Genomic DNA, 23,707 nt, shown 5'->3' on the forward strand with positions numbered 1-23,707 from the left:
TCTTTAATGGACTAAATGAAATGAATCAGATGAAGCACAGGCAGGGGGTTCAGTCCTTCATGCAGCACACTCATGGCTCTGCACGCTACAGCTAAGCTAGCCAAGAAGATGTTAAAAACACAGCACGAGTCTGAGAATAACACTCCCAACAGAGCTGTCCTCTCGAGCCGCCGAGTGTTTACACGTGCAAAACGTTTTCAGCGCGTGAGTGATGACATCGTGCATCTACGAGACGATATAGAAGTGATTTCAAAGACGTTTTTTTAGCAGCTTGAGATCACAAAAGAGAGGCGACATGAGGTGCATAGAAGCACTTCTGAAGGAGGCCTTTTAGTCTGTCGCTGGTCAAGACGAGGCTTTAAATGATCCGCGTTGGTGCAAGGTAAAAAACTATAACTTGAGCATGAAATTTGTGTCGCTGCAGTCTGAGATTACAAAAACAAACACTGACAAACAAGCTGAAGAAACTGGTGTCTCTGATAGAAGTCAAACTGAAGGGAAACTTTGAAAGATGATGCTTCAGTGTTTTTATTTCTCAGCCTTTTCATGGACGTGGGCAGTGATCCAGACAAAATCTGGATTTGATCATCTGTCCTAATATAACTCAGTTGACCACTGAAGTGTGAGAATGACGCTGCAGGCTGGAGACTCTGTTAACACACTGATGCTGCATAAACAGCTCCGACCATGGACTGCAGCCGCTAATCGCTCCAACATTGTTCTTTAATGCTCTCCCTCTCTCTGCTGCGTCTCTGAGTCTGACTCTCAAAGCTCTGATGATATTCAAACACGATGTCAGCGCTGTTAGCCTCACAGCGAGGAGGTTCCTGGTTTGAATCCCCGTCTGACAGGAGCCTCTTTGTGAGGAGGTTCCTGGTCTGAATCCCCGTCTGACAGGAGCCTCTCTTTGTGGAGGTTCCTGGTCTGAATCCCCGTCTGACAGGAGCCTCTCTGTGTGGAGGTTCCTGGTCTGAATCCCCATCTGACAGGAGCCTCTCTTTGTGGAGGTTCCTGGTCTGAATCCCCGTCTGACAGGAGCCTCTCTGTGTGGAGGTTCCTGGTCTGAATCCCCATCTGACAGGAGCCTCTCTGTGTGGAGGTTCCTGGTCTGAATCCCCATCTGACAGGAGCCTCTCTTTGTGGAGGTTCCTGGTCTGAATCCCCGTCTGACAGGAGCCTCTCTGTGTGGAGCTGACAAATTACTCTCCTATCGACGGATCGTTCCTCTTTCTTTGACAAACTTTGGTTTTCACAGCATTAATGCACGCAACGCTTAGCAGGGCAAGGAGAGGGGGCGCTGTCAGATCGGGGGCCTTTTAGGGAGGTTTTCACTGTCATTGCAAAATGTGCACATTTTAGGCCACTGCTTTGTTTGTGAGCCCTCAGGGGCCCCCTTACTGGTCTGGGGCCCCTAAGCAGTTGCCTGTTGACAAGCAGCGCCTCTGTACCCGGAGAAGTGGTGTAGATAATGGAGGGAGGGATGTTTTTCTGTGAGGTAAAAAAATGTTTTACCTTATTAGAGACTCGACCTCATGGAAGCATTTACAGATCTGAAAGCTTTCAGAGTTATTGACTTGACAAGTTTACAATATTTCTGTAATATTCCTGACGGGCAGAGGATATTTTTATTGTTTTAATATATTTAATATATGGAGAACGTGGAGAACATCTTATATTCAGTGAGGCAGACAAATCTGTCCTGTCAGAGAGGAGGTTAGCGCGGATTATTTCACGTTTCAAATGCTGCTGTTTTAATGTGCAGTGCAGAGCTCCTCATGGATCAGAGTTAAGCTTTCACTGTAACCCAACACAGACAGAAGAACGTTTTCCCAACTCTCACATGCATTAAGTTAAACTCGCAGTGTTCCCGCTGCAGACGTGGCCTGGAGGCAACTTAAACACCGGACAACAGGTATTCATTAGAGAGCGAGGAGCTTCCTGCACACTTTTTACTCCGTTATGTATCTCAGAGGATCGGCCTGAGTGGGAGCATGTAATGTGATTTTTTCAGCTCTTTCTTAAATCGGCTCCAAAGAGCCGTGTGCAGAGATGAGAAAAGAATGTTTCTCGGTGGATTCCATACATTTTCATACGTTTTTCTACTCAGTGTGACTGATTCAATTTGGCAGGATTCACTCCATTTCAGTGCACTTTCACGGGTTTGTTTTTTTATCAGACGATCGTGAGTTTAGAGATCCAGCATGCCCCACAGGTGGTGAATGTTTGCCCTGTTTTGAAGTTTGGGATGATTCAAAGATGCTCCGTCGTTCTTACAGCTCGCAGGGCGTGTCTTTGTGTCCTGAGAGAATGATTCTGCACGCTAACCCGATAGCTTGATGGGCAAATCTAACCTGGAGGCCCTGAGAAGAAGTTGTTTACACTCATTTTGTCCTATAAAATTTTATGAGAACAGGTGTACTCCCTGTAATTACTGAGATGCGGCTCCTACTGCACCTGCTGAGCTCATTTGAAGACTTCTGTGTTCTTTAGCATCAAGTAAAGAGAACATCTGATTTGGTCAACATGCACGCTGTGAAGGTATGACATGTAGACATTCCTGGTGGTGTGTGGACATATTTGAGGTAATAACAGAACATCTGGACAGCTGAGGCTCATTAAGAAGGGTTGTTGTCTAAAAATCGGCAGGATTGGTGGTCCTCTTTGGAGGTTTGGTGAGACCATAGAAGGAAGACATATAAATGGACACCACGTTTTACAACATTTAACGTTAAGTGCCGATCTCTAGTGTTGTGTGCATACAGAACTGCAGTTCCTCTAGTGTCCACTTGAGGATATCTCCAAAACGTCGCGGACATCTGACACCTAGTGTTCAAAATGGGTACTGCGGTCCACATTCTAAACATTGCAGAGAGCTGTCTCCCCCCGCCCCCTCCTCTCTAGAGTCCATGCTCACACAGGTTGCCATGTGGTGGACACTGAAGCTTCAGTGTTTATCCAGCTCTGCGTCGGTCTGTAAACCTTTCTGTGTTGTAACGTCTCTCCATTTTTCAAAAGCATCTCCAATATTGATCCTAGTTTGAGCACGTTTCTGCTCGTGGAGTTTATTAGAAACATGCAGAGGCTTTTTAGGTCGGGTACAATCACTTCTATCTGAACCAGTTCTCTTACCCGCTTCCTCTGGTCCAAAGAAATCCAGAGCATTCAGGACCAGAATCTAAAGTTAGAAGGAGGACATACTGGCTGCTGCATTGTTGTCAGAGAAGCCAGCACTTCAACATGTTTCCTTAATGTCTGATCATATAGTAAGGTCACTTTATCATTTCACTTCAACATAGCATGTTTCCTTCATGTCTCCACAATAAGGAGGCAACATTTAGATAAGTGATGCACTAGTGAGGGGGCATATTTTAGTGAACTCACAGTTGGTTTTACTATGTGTGTGATGACCCATATGGCTTCATGCTGCCTTGAATTCCATGCAGATTTATCACATGCTACGCCGGTGTATAGTTCTTTCCTCCAACACAACATGTGTTTCTGTGAGTAACCGTGTGTTGTGCAAAATTCAGCACAGACTCAAGAACATAAAACCAGCAACTGAAAAAAAAAACTCCTGTTTTTTTTTTGTACAGTTTGGGACATGACCACATCTGAGATATTATCTGGATTAAGCATTAAGATAAAAGTACTCTCTCACTTCCCCTCATGTCGTCGATCTGTTTGGAATTTGTTGGATTAAAACATTTTTGTATTTATGACGCTTAAAGTGCTTTAAAGACGTCGGGAAAAAGTCGATAATTCTTTAATTTAAAGAGTAACTAAACTCTCAGACTAATTTTCTGTCAGCTGTGAACCTCTGTACAGGAGTATTAAGTAGGGTTGTTGATCAATTCAGGTCCAAATCTTCACCTTTCAGTAAAAAGTATTTAAACCACAGACTGTTAAAATATGTATGTTTGAAGCCAGAGTGATGTCACCCGTCTGTTCCTGCAGGGGGCGCTGGAGTCCCATCGATGGTGGTCTCCATGCTGGATATGCTGTCAGTCTAACTTTCAGTCAACCTAACGACAGGCAGCAGCGATTCTAGCGTCTGTTGGGACCTTAGGCAAAAACCTACTAGGGGTCCAGCATTAATCACCGTTATGTCTGCCCGTGTCCTGACACGTACTCCTCTTCCTCTTATTACCAGTATATTTATTTACTCTTCATTTTACTTTGTTGACTTTCTCTGACAAACTTTTGGTTTTCACAGCAATGATGCTGCAACGCTCAGCAGGGCAACAAGAGTGAGGGGTGTCATGATTTGGTCTTGTTTAAGTTGTATATTTTGTATTTTCAGAGTTTATATTTATATTTCCTGTTTTAGTAGTTCTCATTTCCTAGTTTATTTACTAGTGTTTTTATTTAGGTATTTCTTATCCCAGTGTTCTAGGTTCTAGTGTTTATCTACGTTGAGTTCCCTGTGTGTCTTCAGTGTTGCATGATTTATTTTGTAGTTGTCCTCAGTGTTTCTCGTCTTGTATTTTCTCCCTGCCTCTGTGTGTTTCCCTCCAGTCCTGATCGCCCTCATTGTCCTCACCTGTCTTGTTGGTCTCACCTTTGTTTGATTACCCCATGTCTATTTAGTCTCTGTGTTTCTTCCCTTCTGTCTCTTTGGATGCATCATTTTCCAGGTAATGTTTGCATTGATGATTGAAACTCTGATGTCTCTGCAGCCTTATTGTGATTATTCATCCCCATAAAAGTCTGCAAGTTCAAACTGGCAACCCGAGTATGCGAACAGAGCGCACAACAACAACTTCTACTGGTTTTTAAATGGATTATACCATCCAACATGATAATAACGTCTGTTTCACATTGGAATAAAGTAGTTAAAGACACCACTGGTATTGCCCCATGCCTTCCTGCACAGTCATTCTGCTTTCAGGATATCGTTAGTGACACATTCAATGTCCTGATTTCTTTTAGGAAATTCCATTCAATACAAAAAAAACAACCAAACCCGCCAACCAATTAGAATCCAGAGTTCAGTTCATAGATCTGAGACTTTAAATGGAAATTATAAGGTTCGATACTTGCCAACGTGATTGTTGATTCAGGTCGGCAGTTAACACGACGCACATGTGAGTTTAGTTGGTTTCCGTTGTTGAACAGCAAAAATTGATCATCAGGAGAATCCTCTCAAATCTGAATTAATCCACCTCTGATGTGGTCGTGCATTTAGTGTCATGGTTTTAGAGAATACATGGAATTGGGTAGAAAAGCCACAAGGACAACATTTGTGTGTGTGTGTGTGTGTGTGTGTGTGTGTGTGTGTGTGTGTGTGTGTGTGTGTGTGTGTGTGTGTGTGTGTGTGTGTGTGTGTGTGTGTGTGTGTGTGTGTGTGTGTGTGTGTGTGTGTGTGTGTGTGTGTGTGTGTGTGTGTGTGTGTGTGTGTGTGTGTGTGTGTGTGTGTGTGTGTTTGTGTTGCCTGTGGTTAGCTTGTTATGTGATGAGCAGGGCAGTTTTCCAATGCAAGGCTTGATTCAGTTAAGATGGCTGAGGGATGGTTCACTGTCATGAAACACCAACTACAAACCATCTGGTCTCCGAGTGTGTGTGTGTGTGTGTGTGTGTGTGTGTGTGAGTGTGTGTGTGTGTGTGTGTGAGGATAAGGGGGTAAATGAACTCTACTAATACGAATTAAGCTCACAGATATCTAAAATTAAATTACACCGTTTTGGGAAAGTATTGTTACTGGTGGAAATGAAATTTCACAGATCGGATTTCAACAACTGCATTCCCAACATTGCGACACATCAACCAAAATATTTTCAATATGTAGCCCAAATCATAGGCTGACCATACGTCCAGATACGACCGGGGCCGTCTCATTGTCAAGCTCCGGGTCCCATACCTATGACGCATTCATATGTCCCAGTTTGGAACAGTCCCGGTTTAAACCAACCAAAACATCACACCATGCTAGCATCACTGATGTGTATGTCTATAGATGTCAATGAATGTCGTTGCCGAGGCTGCTGCTGTTTTAACCAATAGAAAAACACCATGAGTCAAAGCTCAACACTGATTGGTCTGTTTACATGTCACTGAATCTCAGGGTTGCGGCTGTTGCTTAGCATTATCTTCAAAGTTGGTGAGCATTTTGCTGCATTCATGTGGTATCGGGCACATCGGATAAACGAGTTTCTGAGTTGTAAAATGCAACATGAATGACCTGCTCAAGTCGGAAACAACAATTCGGAAACTCGGAGAAGAATTAGGTGCCCTGACATGACGTCAGAATCGTCATCACGAGGGGCAAAATATGTTTTGTCATTGTTAACACACAGACTTTCCGAACTGAAATCCTGTGAACACATTGAAGTTGGAAGAACGGCTTCCCTTCTCGGAAACACCTGAATGCAGCATTTTTACCTTTATGGTATTACATTCCCCCCCCCCCCCCCCCCTCCCCATCAGGTGTTCATGGCCCGGTTCAAAACGACCTGGTGGTTGACCCAGCCTCTTTTCATCAACAAATCTCTGAACCAATGGGCCATGGTATGACGATGAAATGTGACTCTTTGAGTGACAGCAAACCTTTCTGGGATTGGGTTTTATCCAGTTAGACATACAGGAAGGCCCAGCCGCGATTTCCTGTTTGGTGCGTTACCTTTTCACAGTCTGACCACCAACATGAGAAGTGGATCCGATGATGTGAGACGTCCACCACAGAATTGGTATCTCCCTTTGCAGGCGGATGTCTCTTTATAGTGTTTGATAAAAAGCTGACAAGTTTTCAGATGATGCCGATGGGTTCAGTTTTTGTTCTCCAGGCAGATTGTTGTTCTACTTACAGACCAGTCAAGTCCACCAAATGCTAACGGCCGATGCTACCGCTAACGGACAACAACGGCCGTCAGAACCCATCTGACACAAAATAATCCTGCCTTCTTTTTTCATGACCAACATTTTTATTGTTTTCAAATGTTTTACAACAGTACAATACCAGACAATAAATGATATAGAACAATACCCAACAAGGGTAACACTATCAATGCAAGACAACAAAAAAAAAGAACAAACAGAAAAAAAAAAAAACAGACCTGACAAACAAAAATTATAATTAAGTTAAATTAAATACAGGAATAAAGCAGGACGATTCAAATATATGTAAATAAATAAAAAACGTAAAACAATTAAAAATAACAAAATTCAATAATCCTGTCTTATTGAATAGAGATGAATCCTCTTCAGTCATTTGGTCGACTTATGGGAGCCTCCCCAGCTCGACCCCCCCCCCTCCATGTAATGTTGAAGGATTTAAACATTTGTACTTTCCATGTGTCCCTTTTCCTCTCTGCCCCGGGTCACAACTGATCCGGATCCACCTGCTACCCTGCAACGCTAGGACAAACTATTTACTATCATCCTGTCAAAGAACAAACGCCCAGAGGACAGACGAGTGCTCTTCAACGCATGAATTAACAGAGACCAACACAAAACATATGTAGGGTTCTGTACAGGTGGTGCTTGTTGACGTTATTAAATGTATATGGGTGTTTTAATCAGGGTCGTGTTCCCTCAGTGAGTACATGTAAATGGTAAATGGACTTTCTAGTCTTCCGACTACTCAAAGCGCTTTTACACTGCGTGTCTCACCCACCAATTCACACACATTCACATCGCTATGTAGTATCATCCATCAGAAGTAACTAATCCCATTCATACACCGCCACCGAAGCAGCGGGAGCCATTCGGGGACATGTTGCCCAGCTGGGGATCGAACCCTCCCATCCTTCCAGTTTAGAGACGACGACTCTACCAACTGAGCCACAGCTGCCCCCTCATGTTAAAGACACAGAGAGGGTCAGTTTATTTACTGACCCTTTTCCTTTTGTTTTGTTTGTTTGTTTGTTTTTGTCTAAATCTGCTTGCAAAACTGTATCGTACCACAGTTCCCCTCTTGTTAGTATCTCTTTTTTTTTATTGTGTGAGTGTGTGTATGCACGTTTTGGTGAATAAAAGTTAAAAAAAAATTTTTAAAAGACACAAAGAGGAAGGAGTAGGAGACATGTGAGGACAGGCTGTTTTAACTCGCACTCATCAGGGCAGTGTCCAGAATCAGAGGCATGGTGACAGCGTGACTAACCAAGGACAGACCGCAGGAAGGACGAGAGGAGAGCAGCATCCAGAGCTGGAAGAGGACGAGATGTAAGGACGAGGCTGAGGAGAGGAGACAGGAGAGGATATAAGGAGCTGTGAAGATGAGCTCTCGTTACTAATGAAGGGCAGATGGCGGCGCGGCATTACGGCATGGCATCGCTATGAATCTATATCTGAGGGGGAGAAAAAGAGAAGATCTAACGTAAACAGACGAGTCTTTTAATCACTTTAACCGCCGACTCAAGAGGTAAACAAACATCCAGAGGAACGTGTCAGAAACGACGACCTGCGGCAAGGAATTAAGCTTTCAAACAACACCAGCAGCTACGATGTCAGGAGAGCAGCTGGCTGCAAATCCAAAACGTTCTCCCTCCGAGACGGGTTTGGATTTGTCGGAGGGTTGTTCCCCCCGAAGAAGCAAAGATGAGTTTAAGAAAACACCTGCGACTCACAGAGAAGCTAACGACTGTTTTCTGTTTTTTGAGATTTTTGGAACCAATGAGCGCGGCGGAAAGCCAAAGTGGAGTCCAAAATGCAAAAAAAAAAAAAAAAGTCATAAAACTTTCTGCATCTTGTCTGTTTTTCCAAAAGGATTCAATTAAGTTTTTTTTTTCTTTCAGCAGGAAAGTTTTCATGACAAGATAAATTTAGGACACGTTAGGATGGAAGTAGGACAAAAGAAGACCTCGGGAAAAACAAAAGAACGAGTCGTAAATGTTCGCTAACATCTCAGCTCTCTTTCCCACTTTTAAACTTAAACCTTTGTTCCACTGAACTTATCAACACTCTGCTCTTTGAACACATTTAATCATGGCAGCCATCATGATTGTTGTCTCCAGGAGGCGAAAGCAAAACCGCACATTTTCTTCGGGACGTGGTCAGGATGGATGGTTGGGTCAAACGTCTTGTAGATTTGTCATGGAGTGTTTGTTTTTTTATCCAGAGTCAATGTTGATTGCATTTTAAAGAAAGAGTCAGCAGCTTGTTCCTTCAAAATAAAATCAGACTTCTCATAAAGTGAAGCTGCTCCATCGTCCCTTCTGGGCCTCCATACATGTGTGGTGGTGACTGTGTCTGCAGAGACTCTGTCCTCTGACTGGATTTTACTGTTCTGCTTTGTTCTGGTTGACTCGGGACGTTTCTGGGCGGAGCTGGTGTGTTTCCTCCAGCCAATGACAGCGCAGCAGGTGAGTTTAGGAGTGGATACAATTCAGTGATTGGACGCCATTCAAAGCGGTGAATATGACGGACGTGGACGTAGCAGCAAAGAAGAGAAAATATAATCAGAGTGAGGAGAAACACCAAGCGGATGAAGCTCGTTCTAAAACGAGGGTCTTTTACTCGTGGACGTGGAGTTGGTCTGCTTCCTGTTGGACAGGCAGGTGACAAACACCAGAGGTTAGCTTGTGCTAGCGTGCATTAGCTTGCAGTGTAGCTACAAGCAGTGAACGTACACACTACGGCCTGCAGTGAGGGTGAGCTTCTGGAGGAGGGGCCCAGTTTGAATGTTTACAAACATTTCTACTGACTCCTCCTTTGACATCACTGATATCCTCAAACATGTCAAACAGCAGCCGTCACGCTGCACGTTTATCGTTTGCAGGGACGCTCAGACGTTCTTCACAGGTCGAAGCAGACGTACTGCGTGGAAAAAAAAACATAGAGTACGCATCTTTAGTTACCATGACAACAAATAGTATTTAAAGATACAGTACACAGAGAAGCGATCATCACACAGGTCTCTCTGAACATCAAGATTTCCCTCTTCGTCTACATTTGTGTTTTTACTCTGTGATGTCGGACCAACCTCTAAATCATCCTCACCGCTTCATATTTAAAAAATAATATTCCAAATTTCAACCTGAGCCAAACATTCTGCAGCTCCTCTCGGCGGAACATCAAAACCACATTTTCTCTGTGGGCTGATGGTGCTGTAATAACAGGAGACAGCTAAACCAGATATGTGGATAAGGTCTAACCTGATCCGTCTCGTGGAGTATCAACACATTTCTGCATTTACTTCCAACTCCCTGAAGTCCTGAACCTGAAGTCCCAGAGCTCTACAAACACCACACAGTCTGATGTATGTGTGTGCTCACCACAGGGAACACATGAAGCTGTGCAGAGTGAAAAACATTCTTCTGGTTCTGGACGCGCTTCTCGGAGCGGCGATACATCAACAGGAATATTTCAGTGACACTTTGAGATCCACGGAGACGATCAGTCGGCTCACATTTTTCACAGTGATGATCCTGGATCACAATCTGAGGCGCCCAAACACCTGAACAACATTAACAGTTCTTGAAGATACTATTCAACCGCTCCTCGCATTTTTCACACTCCTCTGCTGAAATATGGAGAACATGACACCAAACGTTGCCAGTTTTCTCCTTCTTTCTTTCCTCTCGGCTGTGTCGAAGCAGCACATGTGTAATATTGTGATGTGGAAAGGTAAAGGTGCACTGCAGCTGTTTGGATCCTCAGGTGTGAAGTGAAATACAAGACACATTTCTGTTCCCTTTCTGAGTTGGTGTAAGGAAGTTAAACGTACAATATATAGAATGTTTACATTAAAATATCTAAATTAATGAATAATTGTGTTATATATATTTGTTGAGTACTTACATTACCTCAAATATTTCGTACAGTTATCAAAGCCAGAGAAATACATAATTTTATAGTTATAACGGGATGTGTCTTGATGAGGCAGCGGCCATGATGAGCCGCCATGAAAGACACATGTTTATCGTTGCCATGGAAACACTGGATGTTACGTCAAAAACCGCTGCATAAGGAAGCGTGAGCTGCTACTGAAAGCTGCCGTACTGACATTAAAGGCTTTATATCCGATTTTTTGATCCAGCAGACGTCCCCCCTTGAGCACCAGCATGAAACCAAAACAACTCGCGGTGCATTGTTGTGTTAGCATGCTAATGCTAGCGATCTTTATTATGCTCGTATCTTCACACTGCATGTAAATTTACCTGAAATAAGCGTGATCTAGAAACACAGTTAAGCAGTGAGTACAGTGTGTTATTCTTCTTTTCTCTAGTCCCTCAATTAAACAACTTTCATACGCAAGGGGAGGAGTCAGTCGGCCGTCCGGGCGATGTAAACAAACTGAAGATAGGACTCGGAAAACTCGGAAAACATCACAGACAGTGGGACTCGGGTGTTACACCCATTGTAGACAGTCATGACTCACAGAGTTATTTTCAGAGGATATACTTGATTTCTGCTGTATTTAAGTGTGAAAAAGCATATAAAGCCTTTAAGTCTCTACAACTTCTATTGCTGTTGTTGTTTTACCAAAGCATGTATCAATCGTTTAGGGTTAGGGGTCTCTTGGTTTCATGAAAACTCTGGTTTGTTGTTCTGACTCTTCAGTTGTTTGTCTTTGTCTCTCAGAAAGAAGAAACAATACACAAGGAGGACTCGGGAGGAAAAGGGAGAGAAAAAGACTACGGCTGCTCGCCAGCAACGACGTAGGCAACCTGCCGAATGCAACAGACGCCACAGAAGAGTGAGGGGATCCCTGAGGACGAGGCGGACACACCCCAGAGACTCATCGCCACACTCGACACGTGTTGGACCCTCAGACGGCTGACATCAGCTGGAGCTTTGAAAATCCCCCCAAAAATCAGAGTGAACATTCAGAGAATTTATTAAAATGCACGTTAATGCGTCGGAATGAGCAAAGACGTTGATGTTATGACTAGAAGAACTTTTTCGTCTGTGATTAATTTGACATGAATGGAGAAAAAATCTCCACCCAAGAGATGTGGAAACTTTTTGGTAGCCATTAAAAAATATGTCTTTTTGGTTTTGAATCTGAAAAGTCTGACGCTCGTACCAACGGATTCTCCAAATAAGTCTCAGAAACTCCAACAACAAAGGCTGTTTTCCAAACTGCCCACTACATGCTACTGCCCAACGCAGTATGCTGTATACGATGTTGGACCATAGTATATAGTCTGACCTCCAGGCGGCGGTTATTCTGCAGTATAGGGCGCCATAGGAATGAGTTCTAAAACCAGGAAGTAAGTTAGCATTTTAGCGCCATGCGGTCGTTTGCCTCAAACTCAATGTTTTTGTTTTTTTGATGGGTTGGTGGTTAGATGCCTAAAATAAGGTCTGTGGTTAACACAAGCATAAGAGATGTCTGTGAAGGTTCTTAGTCATTCAGGTCATGGTAAATTTGAAGATTGATCCAAAGGCAGCTGGACTGGATGAAGTTCAAGCTCTTCAACCAGTCCAGTTGCCTTTGGATCAATCTTCCAAAGCAAAAGAGATGTTGGCGTTTTCTTGTATGTCATTTAACACATTAGTGAATACCCCAAATTGTTAATTTTGAAGTTTTGACGAGTCCTTAAAAAGACGGTTGCTAACAAGTGGCTAAATGAAACTACAGTGTGGTTGTTGGAGACATTAAACGTCATTGTCTGTGTTTGAAGTTACGATCAGACACGAGGTGTCATGTAGGTTTAATTTTTGGGTTAAGGCAAAGATTCGGTTGATAAACAATTTATTAAGCTACAGTTTCGCTAGCTAGTCCAAACCGCTTATTGGCGTCATCCTGAGTCGTAGTGGTGGTGACGTTGAAGCCATGCGACCATGGCGTAGTTTTGCTTGTAGCATAGCGTTAGCTTTTTGCTACCGGGATCACATAAATCATCATAAAAGTGGTGCTCATCTGACAGTGTGTTTGCCACAGAGCTTATTTTTCTTTTGCAAGGATCCAAGACCCCATGGCGTTGCTAACTTCCGGGTTGGCCAAAAAAAATAATATAATTTTGTTTCCTCTCTATACCAGGATAAGCGGGCTTTAATCATGTTATAACACTGAACATTCACTGCCATGAGGTCTGGGTGGAAAGATCCAATCAAAAGCCTCCCTGGTTCCCCAGGGAATACTCTCCCCCGGTGCTCCCCCATGCTCCAGCAAATCAGGCACAATCCTCTAATGTGTCGCGAGCCAAAGTCAAAAGGAATCCCAATTCTGAAATTTGGACAATTGAAGTCAAATAGAACCTTTGGTACATTGGTGTCAGCCAAACACAGCCCATTAGGGTGAGATCAAGCCATACTTCTTCAGGAGAATGAATGAAGTGGTATGGTACTCGGTAACAGTCGGCCCAATGATCAGCCTGTTTAGTCTGAAACAAGGAGACTGAATATGCGTGTGTATTCTTTCTTTTTCAGAGTCTGTTCATTGGCTTTCTTCCGACAGTTGTGTATTTATCTTTGTTATTATTATTGTAATGGATTTTATTCCACAACATGAATGTACTTTTCTATAAATGTATATTGTGACGCTGCAGCCATAAAGGTTTCTTTTAAGTAATCGGTAACACTTAAAATAAAGATCACAATATTCACAATTAACTAGCTACTTATTAGCATGCTAAGTAGTAGCATACTGGCTGTTTATTAGTACCTTTATTCTACATGACCATAGTCTACAGCTAATAGGACATGAACTAAAGGTTTGCCCTCCTAATTTAATCATCTGGAAGACTGCGACATGTTGAGTCATGACTGTCTACAATGAGTGAGAAGCTCGAGTCCCGCTGGCTGTGTTGTTGTCAGAGCCGTGTTTACATGGACGGGACGGCCGGCTCCTCCCCTTGTGTATAAAAGCTTTTTTAGTCAAGGACTAGAGAGAAGAAGAAGAACATACTCACTGATTATTTAGATAGATTAGTTAGTAAGAGTTTTAGATCACGGTCATTCTGTGTCAGTTTACCGCCCGCCCGGAAGACTACAGCCTCCACTCATGGGGCGCGCGCACCAACCACTGCGCCACCAGCGCCCCGCATTAGCTGCTTATTAGCATCATGGCTGTAACTAGCTATGAGGTCAATGAGGTCTCACTCTCCATAATCTTTTCAAAAAACAAGACAGCAAAAACTGTAACCATCAATCTATTAAGCTCTAGATGGCTTTTACTTTGAAAATACTCAAACAGAAATGCCACAAAGTCACGGCCCGCCCTACACTACTTCTGTGTTTCTTGCTGTATTTCATAGTTTAAGGTAGCCGCCTCAACAACAAGCACCCATCCACAGCTTTACAAATAGGAAGTAAGAGTGAATTGTTGTGCATAGCTTGGGTTGCATTTGAAGTCATGAATTTTGCATGCCATGAAATAACTTGAGAGTGAAACATTACACTGGTTACGGTCTTGTTTAGCAGCATGCTAATAAGCGGCTAGTTATTGGTGATTATTGGGACCTTAATTTAAAGTGTTACAGATTACTTTTACTGACGGCAGAATTCATGCTTTTGTTCTGAACTCCACAAATCTTCCATCAGTTACAGTTTACACTCTTAGAAATGCTTGAATTCCTGACGTTGCATGTTTGACACATTTATGTCGTGTTTCTGACAGCAGGAGAGTTTTCTTCCCAACGTGCACAACAGTAAAAAATAATTTCACAACCGACAGATTTGTGTCTTTCTTTGCTGCTGAGACCTCCATGTTTGAAGTTGCTGAAGCCAGAAAGAGTTCCCTTAATAATGTTTTAACATTAGCTTCATGATAGGACGTGTGTTAGCTCATCAGTCATGTTGTAGAGATTATTAAAAAATACCAGCTGCTTGGTGCCAGAAGCCCAGTAGTCCTTGTCCCGGCAGCAGAAGCCAGCCACCACCATTGGACTGTGTCGTCCCCAAAACTACCGCCGTCCTCGTTCCTGCATGGCCTATATACAAATAATGATTGATTGATTAGGGAGGACCGAGGGCATTAAGACACCCGCCACCTTCATAGTCAGGTGCGCAGAACTTGTGTGTCTGAGAGACAAAGACAACACAAATCTGCTCGGATTGATGAAAAGAAACGCAGATATAAGATGCTGAGATATCAGGAATCTGTTGTCTGTCGCTGTAACTCCAGAGTTAAAAGTGAACGGATATTTAAATGTGTAAATCAGGAGATATGACCGACACATGTCTGCTCCAGACGCTGCTCAGTATTGGTTATTTTTCTGATGATCGAACAACAGACATTTTTTATCGCTTTAAAGCCCCCCCCCCCCCCCCCCCCCCCACTTCTGAGAGTTCTTCAACCCAAATCATCCCAAATATTGACCTTGACCCGATGATGATGCATGTACGTGTCCCGTGGCTCTGCTGGGACAATAAGTGGAGGTATCAGGGGACTTTTAAAAACATCTTTATATAGCAGGTTAAAAAGTGACAAAGAAAAGCAGAGTTTAACTTCCATGTGAACCAAAAAATGCTTTCAGGAGACTTTCAAGAGTAACAAAAGTCAGTCATGTAAAGACAAGAACTATACAATAAATACATCATTCATGAGCAGAGATCAAACGTTTACAACATGTTGAGGTGACATGAGCAGACAGAACACTGTTAGAGAAGGCATGGCGTGACGTGTACACAGAGCCTCCAGTCTCCTCGCACACTGAAACCTGCACGACTTCCTTTCAGGTTTTCTCACCAGATCGAGTCCGTAACAGAGAGAGCGATGTGGGATTGAAGCGATTCCTCCGCCGTGGAACAAAACGACAGGCTGCTGATTTAGGAAAACACAAAGACGGTCGGATATTTGAAGTGGAGACAAACCGTGCGCGCGTTATTTTCCTCGACGCGGTGCTGGATGGCGAACAGAAGGCCTCGTGCAGAATGAGCGCGGTGCGGGATTCAACAGCAATTCTTGACAGGAAAATCTGGCGTTTAACAAACTGTGTTTCTAAAGTCAGAACATTTTTATGACTCGTCTCCATTGTAGAGAATCAGAACGACTCACGGCGGCACTAAAGTACCGTACGCCTAACTGCTGGAGACGCCATTAACCGCTCCATGCAAGTACATTGCCTCTTTACCAATTTCGCCCTACAAAGGTCTTGTGAAGAGTTCGCTAAGTTAAGCACTTAGCTTTTCCTCTCGTGTCACTTTCACTGCTTGGTCCGTTCCAAAATGGACAAACCCGGAACTTCCATTAGTCAACCTGTGCTCTGAACTGACGTACTTTGTTGATGGTCATTTAGATTTCATTATTCTAAAAGTGTCATGTAGACGGATCAAGTGTAGTAGTCAAGACCACGACCACCAGAGACCAAGACCTAACCAAGACCAGAGTGTCCCGAGACCAAGTCAAGACCAAGACCAAGGCAGGGTAAGATCGAAGCAAGACCTCTATCTCTGAAAAATCGTCATCTTGTGTTTAGGGGGCGTGTCCCTCACTTCGACCGTGGGAAGGTTGCGTCAGTAACCGGGGGATAAAAATCTAATTATGAATGAATTGAAGTTTTGCTTCTTATTACATTAACGACGTGGTCAGTGGTGGTCTTGACTTAAAATCCAGAGTCCGTCCAATCTGAGACTGAGGCAAGGCCGAAATTTTTCGATTCCGAGACGCTTCTTTTCCGGGTGACATCTTGCTCATCTTTTCTGAACCTCTACAATGGATTTGAGTGTAAAATGATCCACGACTCGGGTTGGAGAGAATCCAGAATTCCCACTTAACAAACAGCATGGTATCGTCTGCATATCGGAGTGACATTTCCAAATGTTCATCGTCCTGCCTCCCCCCCCCAAACCGGGGGATGATGTAACTATCGAAGCATGGCGTCCACATAGTGCACAAGTGACACCCACAGAGAGAAGAGAGAAACTATGAAAGGTCGTTTTAGAGGCACTGGTTAGAAACGTTTTGTTAACTCTCCGTTTGTGCTTTCAGGGATGACTGATTGTTTGGGAATTAACGTAGTGATTTGGAGACCGCGGTACCTTCGCACTGACGTGAAGATAATGAAGATAATGCACATGGCCAAGGCCTTGTACGCATACAAACAAACACAGTAACAATAACATGTTCATATATGGAGATGTAACAGAATGGCTATACAAAAACAAATACTCGCTAAATAAGGCATTTTACGTTGAATAATACGTCATGAAACTAAAAAAAAGAATGAATGTCATATTTGGTGAGAGTTTGGCAAAGCAAAAGGAAAAAAGTAGAATAAATTATATGGAGCCACAAACTTGTGACAAGGCAACAACTATGTTTTTTTTTTTTCTCAACAAGAAATGTGACCTGTCGGGACGAGACGGGAGAAGAAGACATCAAAAACGTGTGCGCATGCATGCACACAGACACACTCTCTCTCTTGTGACCTCACACACACACACACTCTCATACTCTGAAGGAAACACAGGACTCTACGGGAACAGGTTCACAAAAAGACACTGTGCAAAAAATCGTGTTTTCAGGTATGAAAACGAAACCAAAGTGAATTCCAACATGTGACATAAACGCCTCTAAATACACACCCTGTTCTGCAGACACTTTGCATCATTTCATGTACAGTACAGTCAGAAAACACCGGGACTAACCGCAACGCCAAACATCGCTTCTGTCAAGTATTTTTTTCCCAATGCAGAAACAAAAAGGTGAAAGAAAGAAAAAAAAAAAAAACAGCAATATACAGCGATAGATTTACATATTTAGAAACTCTTAGTATGAACTGCTTTAAAACTCAACTGAAGAAAACAAAGAGCGATGCTTCTCACAGCCGTGCATCCCTCCTCATCCTGTTTTTTGATCTGTTCTTCATTCCTGAACAACAAATGATTCCCTTTCTCTGGACAGACGACGCACAGGATGGAAAGAAAAGGTGAGGGGGTCGACCGATGAGATGATGCTACAGGTCATGAGTGGATCCGTTCTGCAGCTCTTGTACGTCACATGTGGGAGTCGGATAAAACCAGAACAGAAAGAAAATCCTCCTCCTCCCTCCCCTCCTCTCGTCTCCCTCCGTCCCGCCGCCTCACTGGTTGCAAGGCATAATACAATCTCATCTGCCTCCTACCGCCCCCTGGTGGCCTGAAGGTGCTCTTAATTTTACAGTTCCTTTTTCCTTGATTTCCTCTCAAAGTGACTTTGTGTTTTGAGTTGTTAAAAAAAATCTCGACATGATGAAAAGAATAAAAGAAATGAATCTCACGATTGTTCTCTGCTTGTTTATCGATGAAAGCAAACGAGAAGGTGGAGTTCTTGTTCTCAGTGTTTCCTCTTCCTGTCTGAAGAGTGAAGAAGCTGGTGTAGCGTTAATAATCGAGGTCAAGTTCAAAAATATATTTATGCTAAGTATCTAAAACATGGTGGAGCTGGGGCATGCAGACAGACGATCTGAAAAAACGACGAGGAATTGACCTGTCGTGTGACCTTTGACCTTCCAGTTTAATCACGATTTTTTCCGTCTTTGAATAGAAAAACTAAAATAAAAAACATCTCTTAAATAAAGATTGTGTCAGGAGAATTTAGAGATGTTGTTTTGGGGCTGATGTCTGTTATCTTTGTATGTTGTGGTTGTGTTTATAACCTCGAGGTCGGAGATATTCTTGCTTTTAACCGCTCATTCACGTTTGCGTTACGCCTGCCTCCTGTTCCTCTGCGGTCATGTTCAGAGCCTCGGCTGTGCAAACCTCAAAAAAATGAACACCAAGTGGTCGCAAGCTGCAGTATGCACATGAACAGCAGAGGGCAGTGTAGAGGCAGATGTGACAGAATTAAGGCCCTGTGGCCACCTGCCGTTTTGTCTGGGCAGAAAAGCTTCAAAACTGACGTCAACATGTCTCAACGAGTTACTGAACTTTCATCTGAGTGCGTCTGTTGTTTTAGTTTTTTTCCTACAGCTGCTGAAACGCTGACAGACACTCACTCAGTAAACTCAAGAGTCAGTCTGAGCTGATCTGACCTCACTATTATATTAAGTTAGTTCTGATCCCAGAATGAACATTACAGTCACCTCCTCGGGTGTCTGTAGAACCTGACCTCTACGGGGCGCCCTCTAGAGGTGACCTCCAGTAACACGTGCAGGGCAGAGCCAGACACGCGAACGCTAAACGCTTCGCGATGCAGCCGCTTCGTTAAACAGCGAGCGTATCTCCGACCTCAGAACAGAAAATGGAGTTTGAGCTTCACGCAATCGTGGGAATGCTGGTTTAAGCTTCGAGTTCATCTTCAAGACAAAAAACTCGATGGAGTGTGCTGGGAGTGAGAATAGAGACACAGGTGCTCGTTAAGATTATCAGGACCACCTCAACGCTCATCGCCATCCCTTTGAGGTCATAAGCGGGGAAATATGCACGCCAACGCTCAGCTGTTTTATTCTCCTGCAGTGTGTGTGTGTGTGTGTGTGTTGATAAAGTGTCACTCATGACTCAGTCTGGATGCAGAATGAAGGGGAAGAATACACAGAAGATTTCTTACACTAGTTGTTTTTGTATACAAGGAGGAGGGGGAGGAGGCGGAGCTTGTGGGGGAGTGGGCGGGGTCTTGGTATATAAACAAAACCAAGTCGAATATAATCATCATTATTAGTCATCATCATAGTAAAAGTCTTTACATGGACATTGACTGACAGACACGGCACAAACTTTACACGGTTGCTCAGCGGAGGAGGAGGCGGGCGCAGTTTCTCCTCTTCTACGCCTCCTCTCCTCCCGCCTGTCTCTGCTCCTCAGCGTCCTGCTTCTCCTCCTCCTCCTCCGGTGCCTCCCCTCCTGTGTCCCCCGTTCTCTCCTCCTTCTCCTCTGCCGCGGCTCCCTCGGGGTGCTGATGGGAGTCTGGTTCCTGGGGCTCTGCAGGCTCCTCCTCTGCACGCCCCTGCCCGGCGGCGGCGGCGGCGGCGGGCTCCTCAGTCAGGGAGAGACCGGAGGTGGAGGCGAGGGAGGGAGACGAGGAGGACACACTCGCTTTAAATGTACTTTCTCTCTCGGCCTTCTCCCTCTCCTCCTCTCTCTCCCCCTCCTCGCGCCCTCTCTTCCTCCTCCTCTTGGGGCTCCCCGGTGAGCCGTCCAACGCTCCAGGAGGCATGGCGGGGAGCGCCATGATGCCCCCGTGCGGGAGGAACATGTGCGGGTACAGCAGGCCGTGCGACATGCCAGGGATCAGGAACGGGTTGAAGGTAAGATGGCTGCTAGTACCGCCGCCCAGATGAGCAGCGCCAAACTGCGCCCTGCTGGTGGAGGTGATGATGGCCGCTGACTCCGCCCCTCCTGCTCTTTTTTTTGTGTCTGCCGCACCTTTCTCCTCCTGGCTCCGCTCCTTCTCTACTCCAGCAGAGCCAGAGGACGCGGCGCTCTCTCTCTCAGCAGGCGTCGTCGACGAGGGACTGGCTGCCTCAGATGTAGACGGCGCGGTTGTCGTGGTAACCTTTGCAGCAGACAATGTAGAAGAAGAGGAGGAGGAGGTGGAGCTCGGGTGAGGAGGAGGCGGTGCGTGTGCCATCATCGCACTGACGCTGAACAAGGCGTGCTGCGGGATCGCAGCCCCATGAGGGTGTGGGATGCCGTGAAGCATCATGGGTAACATGCTCAATCCGTTCTTTGTGTCTTCTGAAGACGCCGCGCCTCCTCCCGCCTGCACAGCTGCAGAGAAACCGTGAGGGAATCCGGCCGCCATGATCCCGGAGATGGGAATACCCATCCCGCCGCGGAGGTTCTGCATCGCCACCATCGAGTCCATGCTGCCGATCAAACCGCCGTTCATGAAGAGGGGCGGGCCCAGGCCAGAGGAGCCAGAGTCTGAGACGGAGAGGAGGGGCTTAGGCATCTCGCTGCGAGGTCGCCGGCCTCGACGCCGAGAACCGGGGTCTCTGTTGACCGGTTCTGTCAGGATCCGCGAGAACATCCCCTCAGGAAGGAAACCCTGCAGGAGGAGGGAGGAGTCAAAGATCAGGGAGGCGTGGTCAAAGCTGCAGCAGGACGTCATTAGGAGAAACAAAACTTTACTCACAGAGTGTTTGACCACGTCAGCCCAGTCCGGAGCTACAAAATACTCAGCGTTTGCATCAAGCCACCTGGAGAGCTCCTTAATGGCCGGCGCCATCGCCCCTCCGAGCTGCAGGGCGAGAAAACAACAACAGAAGAAGAACGATGTTAACCAGTATGTGTAGCTGCATTGTCCTTTCATTACTTCCTGAATATTTCCATATAATCCACGCTCGCCACGGTCCGTCAGCACTATGAACTACGGCGACCTCTTGGTGAGCAAAAGCGCGCCGCTGACGGACTGCATGGAAATCGGCAGTTGGGGCATGTATCCGGCAACCTTTTCACTTCTGGATTTTCAGCGCTCAGCACATTGAAATGCCAGTCGCCAATGTCACTTTACCCTCAGCTAACCAATCAAAAATCAAGAAGGTGGCGGGACTTCTGACATCATCACTGTCCGCATCAGAGGAGAACCTGAACTGACTCGTCTTTAAGGAACAATGTCAGGCGTAGAGCTGCTGCTAACGCCGGGACACGATTTAGTTTTGACTGAGTTGATCCAAATTAAAGTTTGAAGCTTACAAAGAATTAAAAAACAGAAGGGAAGCGTACGTAACCTAGCAACCGTAAGCAGCAGTGAAAAGTGCTCTGAAGTTAAGGTTCTGAACGCTGACGTCAGTGAACACAAGACTCTTTCTCCCTTAAAGAGGACATATTGTGAAAAATCCACTTCTTCAGTGTTATTGAACATATTGCATTACATTTAAAGAGACACACACACCAAAACGGAGCGTTCTGAGAGAGCTGGTTTGTACAGGGTCATAAACCTCCTCTGGTGCTTGATTCATGTTATATTTTGACCACAGGGGACTGTTTGAAAAGGTGGAGAAGAGGGGGATGATATGTCCTCTTTAACCTCTCGTGTTTTTAAAACAGTGGTTTGATGTTTCTCACCCTGCGTCCGGTGCCTCGGTGCACCACAGGAACTCTCTCCTCCCCCGTCAGAGTGTTGATGTCCAGCTTGGTGGGGTCCTTACAGCGATGCCTCCTCTGCTTCGGGCGCTCCACGAAGCCGTGTAACAGACCAGCTCCGGACTAGAGACAGGGGGAGTCAGAGCAGGTGAGAGAGAATTAAAACTTATCCGCCCCCCCCAAAGACGTCAAAAGTAACCAATCATCATCCTCACATGAGCGAATGAAGGGAGCTCCATGCTGTATCCTGGATTCTGCCTCAGCCACTCGATCAGACCTTTACTCGCCGCCTCTCTGTCGATGGCCACGATCTCCGGCTGAGGAGGCGTCTGGGTGGGGGTGGGCGTAGAGGAGGAGGACGGCGTGGGGGGGCCTGCAGGTCGGTCTGAAGGCGAGGGGGACGGAGATGAGGTGGAGGAGGAGACGGAGGAGTGGCTGATCACCTCCACGCGGCCCTGCAGAGACAACGTTTTCAATTCTTTAGTAACACTCAAAATCTCTCTTTTCATCCCCCACAATGCACTGGGTGCGGTCACATACACCTCTCCTCCACCCACCTGTGTGTCGGGGAGGTGCAGTCCTCTGTTCTTGGTGAACTCAGAGTACAGAGCCTCCACGTTTCTCCTCCTGCCCCTCCTCCTCCTCAGGGAGTCGTCTCCTCTCAGGCTCCCGTTGATGATCTGCCCCGTCACAGGGTGGATGAGCCCCGCCTGCAGGATCCCCGCCATGTCGATGCCCACCGAGCCAGTCAGTGGGGCGGTAATGGGGGGCGGCGGCGGCAGCTTGTGACCACCCCCTGGTGAGGCCGCAGACTCTCCCGCTCCGCTGGTGGTGCTGATCTCTCCGGACGACTTGGTCAGGTCGATGGCCGCTTCCTGCCAGCCGTTTATCAACATGGCGCCCGTACGGTGAGAGGGCGGGGCCACCACAGGAGCGGCCCCGCCGGAGCTGGTGGTGGTAGCGGTAGACGACAACGACTTCCCGGCCAGGACTTTAGCAGCGGCCGCAGCTGCTGCCGCTTCATAGTCAAACCTCCGCCCTCCCGCTCGCTTGAGCTCGGGGAGGTAAGGCGGAGCCACCAGCCTCTCCTGTAAGAGAGGCAAGGAGGTGAGGCGCCAAGCTCCGCGCCCACATGCCCCGCCCCGCTGCATGTACTGTCAGGGTGGACAGGGTGGGTGAGGGGTAGACAGGAATGGGAGAGAGATGGAGGATTGTTAAACACACATATGGACAGAGACACACACACACACACACACACACACACACACACACAGACACAGAGGAGGCCAACAACCAGACCTGAGCTCAACACCTCAACACAGATCAGATCATTCTCTCTGCTGCAGCCTCCTGAAGGAGTCATGACCACTTCCTGTTTGGGTTTACTTCTGACAGTCGGACATTTGGCGTCCAATCAGACGTCACAGATGTGCAGCAGGGCTTTGCATAAAAAAAAACTGATGCAGCAAGGCATCTCAAGATTTGGTTCCCCTCGTCCCTCAAAATCAAAAAAATGAAATCTCCTTTCCCTGTAAGTCGTGTAATCACAACAACCTCCTCGCCTGAAGATGTTGCCGTTTGGCTCGTAGAGAGAGAGAGAGAGAGAGAGCAGCGGTGGGCGAGTGTCATAGAGATAAGGAGAGGAGCGCGGTAAATGAAAAGAGAGAAAACAAGACGTTAAATCCTGATTGGCTCACAGCGGTTATTAAAGCGCTACAAGAAGGAGCTCTCTCTGCTCTGTCCGCAACAGACCGATCATATTCACAGGTGAAGTCCTGATGGTGTCTCAGGAAGTGTCTGCTGCAGACCGACAGAGGAGAGAGACGGCTAAGTCACCTGTTCAAGTGGAACGGACATTTTGATTTAAAGCTTGAGCTCA

The 23,707-nt window shown here is 45.7% G+C and overlaps 2 protein-coding genes across 5 annotated transcripts in view; one reads left to right on the forward strand and one right to left on the reverse strand.

Annotated features, from left to right (window-relative positions):
* rspo4 (R-spondin 4) overlaps window positions 1–12,229 on the forward strand; it is a 31,975-nt gene extending 19,746 nt beyond the window's left edge. The window contains exon 5 of the mRNA XM_061041833.1: window positions 11,518–12,229. Coding sequence (XP_060897816.1) covers window positions 11,518–11,636 — 119 coding nt within the window. The 3' untranslated portion in view covers window positions 11,637–12,229. The remainder of the gene's footprint in view (window positions 1–11,517) is intronic.
* A 3,041-nt stretch (window positions 12,230–15,270) lies between these two features.
* The window catches only part of chd6 (chromodomain helicase DNA binding protein 6), a 73,813-nt gene continuing 65,376 nt past the window's right edge, over window positions 15,271–23,707 (reverse strand). For 3 of the 4 annotated variants that reach the window (XM_061041729.1, XM_061041728.1, XM_061041730.1), the window contains exons 41-45: window positions 22,386–22,982; window positions 22,044–22,283; window positions 21,811–21,951; window positions 20,879–20,983; window positions 15,271–20,791 (exon numbers count right to left, since the gene is read on the reverse strand). In XM_061041729.1, the coding sequence (XP_060897712.1) occupies window positions 19,568–20,791; window positions 20,879–20,983; window positions 21,811–21,951; window positions 22,044–22,283; window positions 22,386–22,982 (2,307 nt within the window). In that variant the 3' untranslated portion in view covers window positions 15,271–19,567. The remainder of the gene's footprint in view (window positions 20,792–20,878; window positions 20,984–21,810; window positions 21,952–22,043; window positions 22,284–22,385; window positions 22,983–23,707) is intronic. The other variant, XM_061041732.1, reaches the window with a different exon arrangement.

Source organism: Labrus mixtus, chromosome 7 (assembly GCF_963584025.1).
Source record: "Labrus mixtus chromosome 7, fLabMix1.1, whole genome shotgun sequence".
NCBI lineage: Eukaryota > Metazoa > Chordata > Actinopteri > Labriformes > Labridae > Labrus > Labrus mixtus.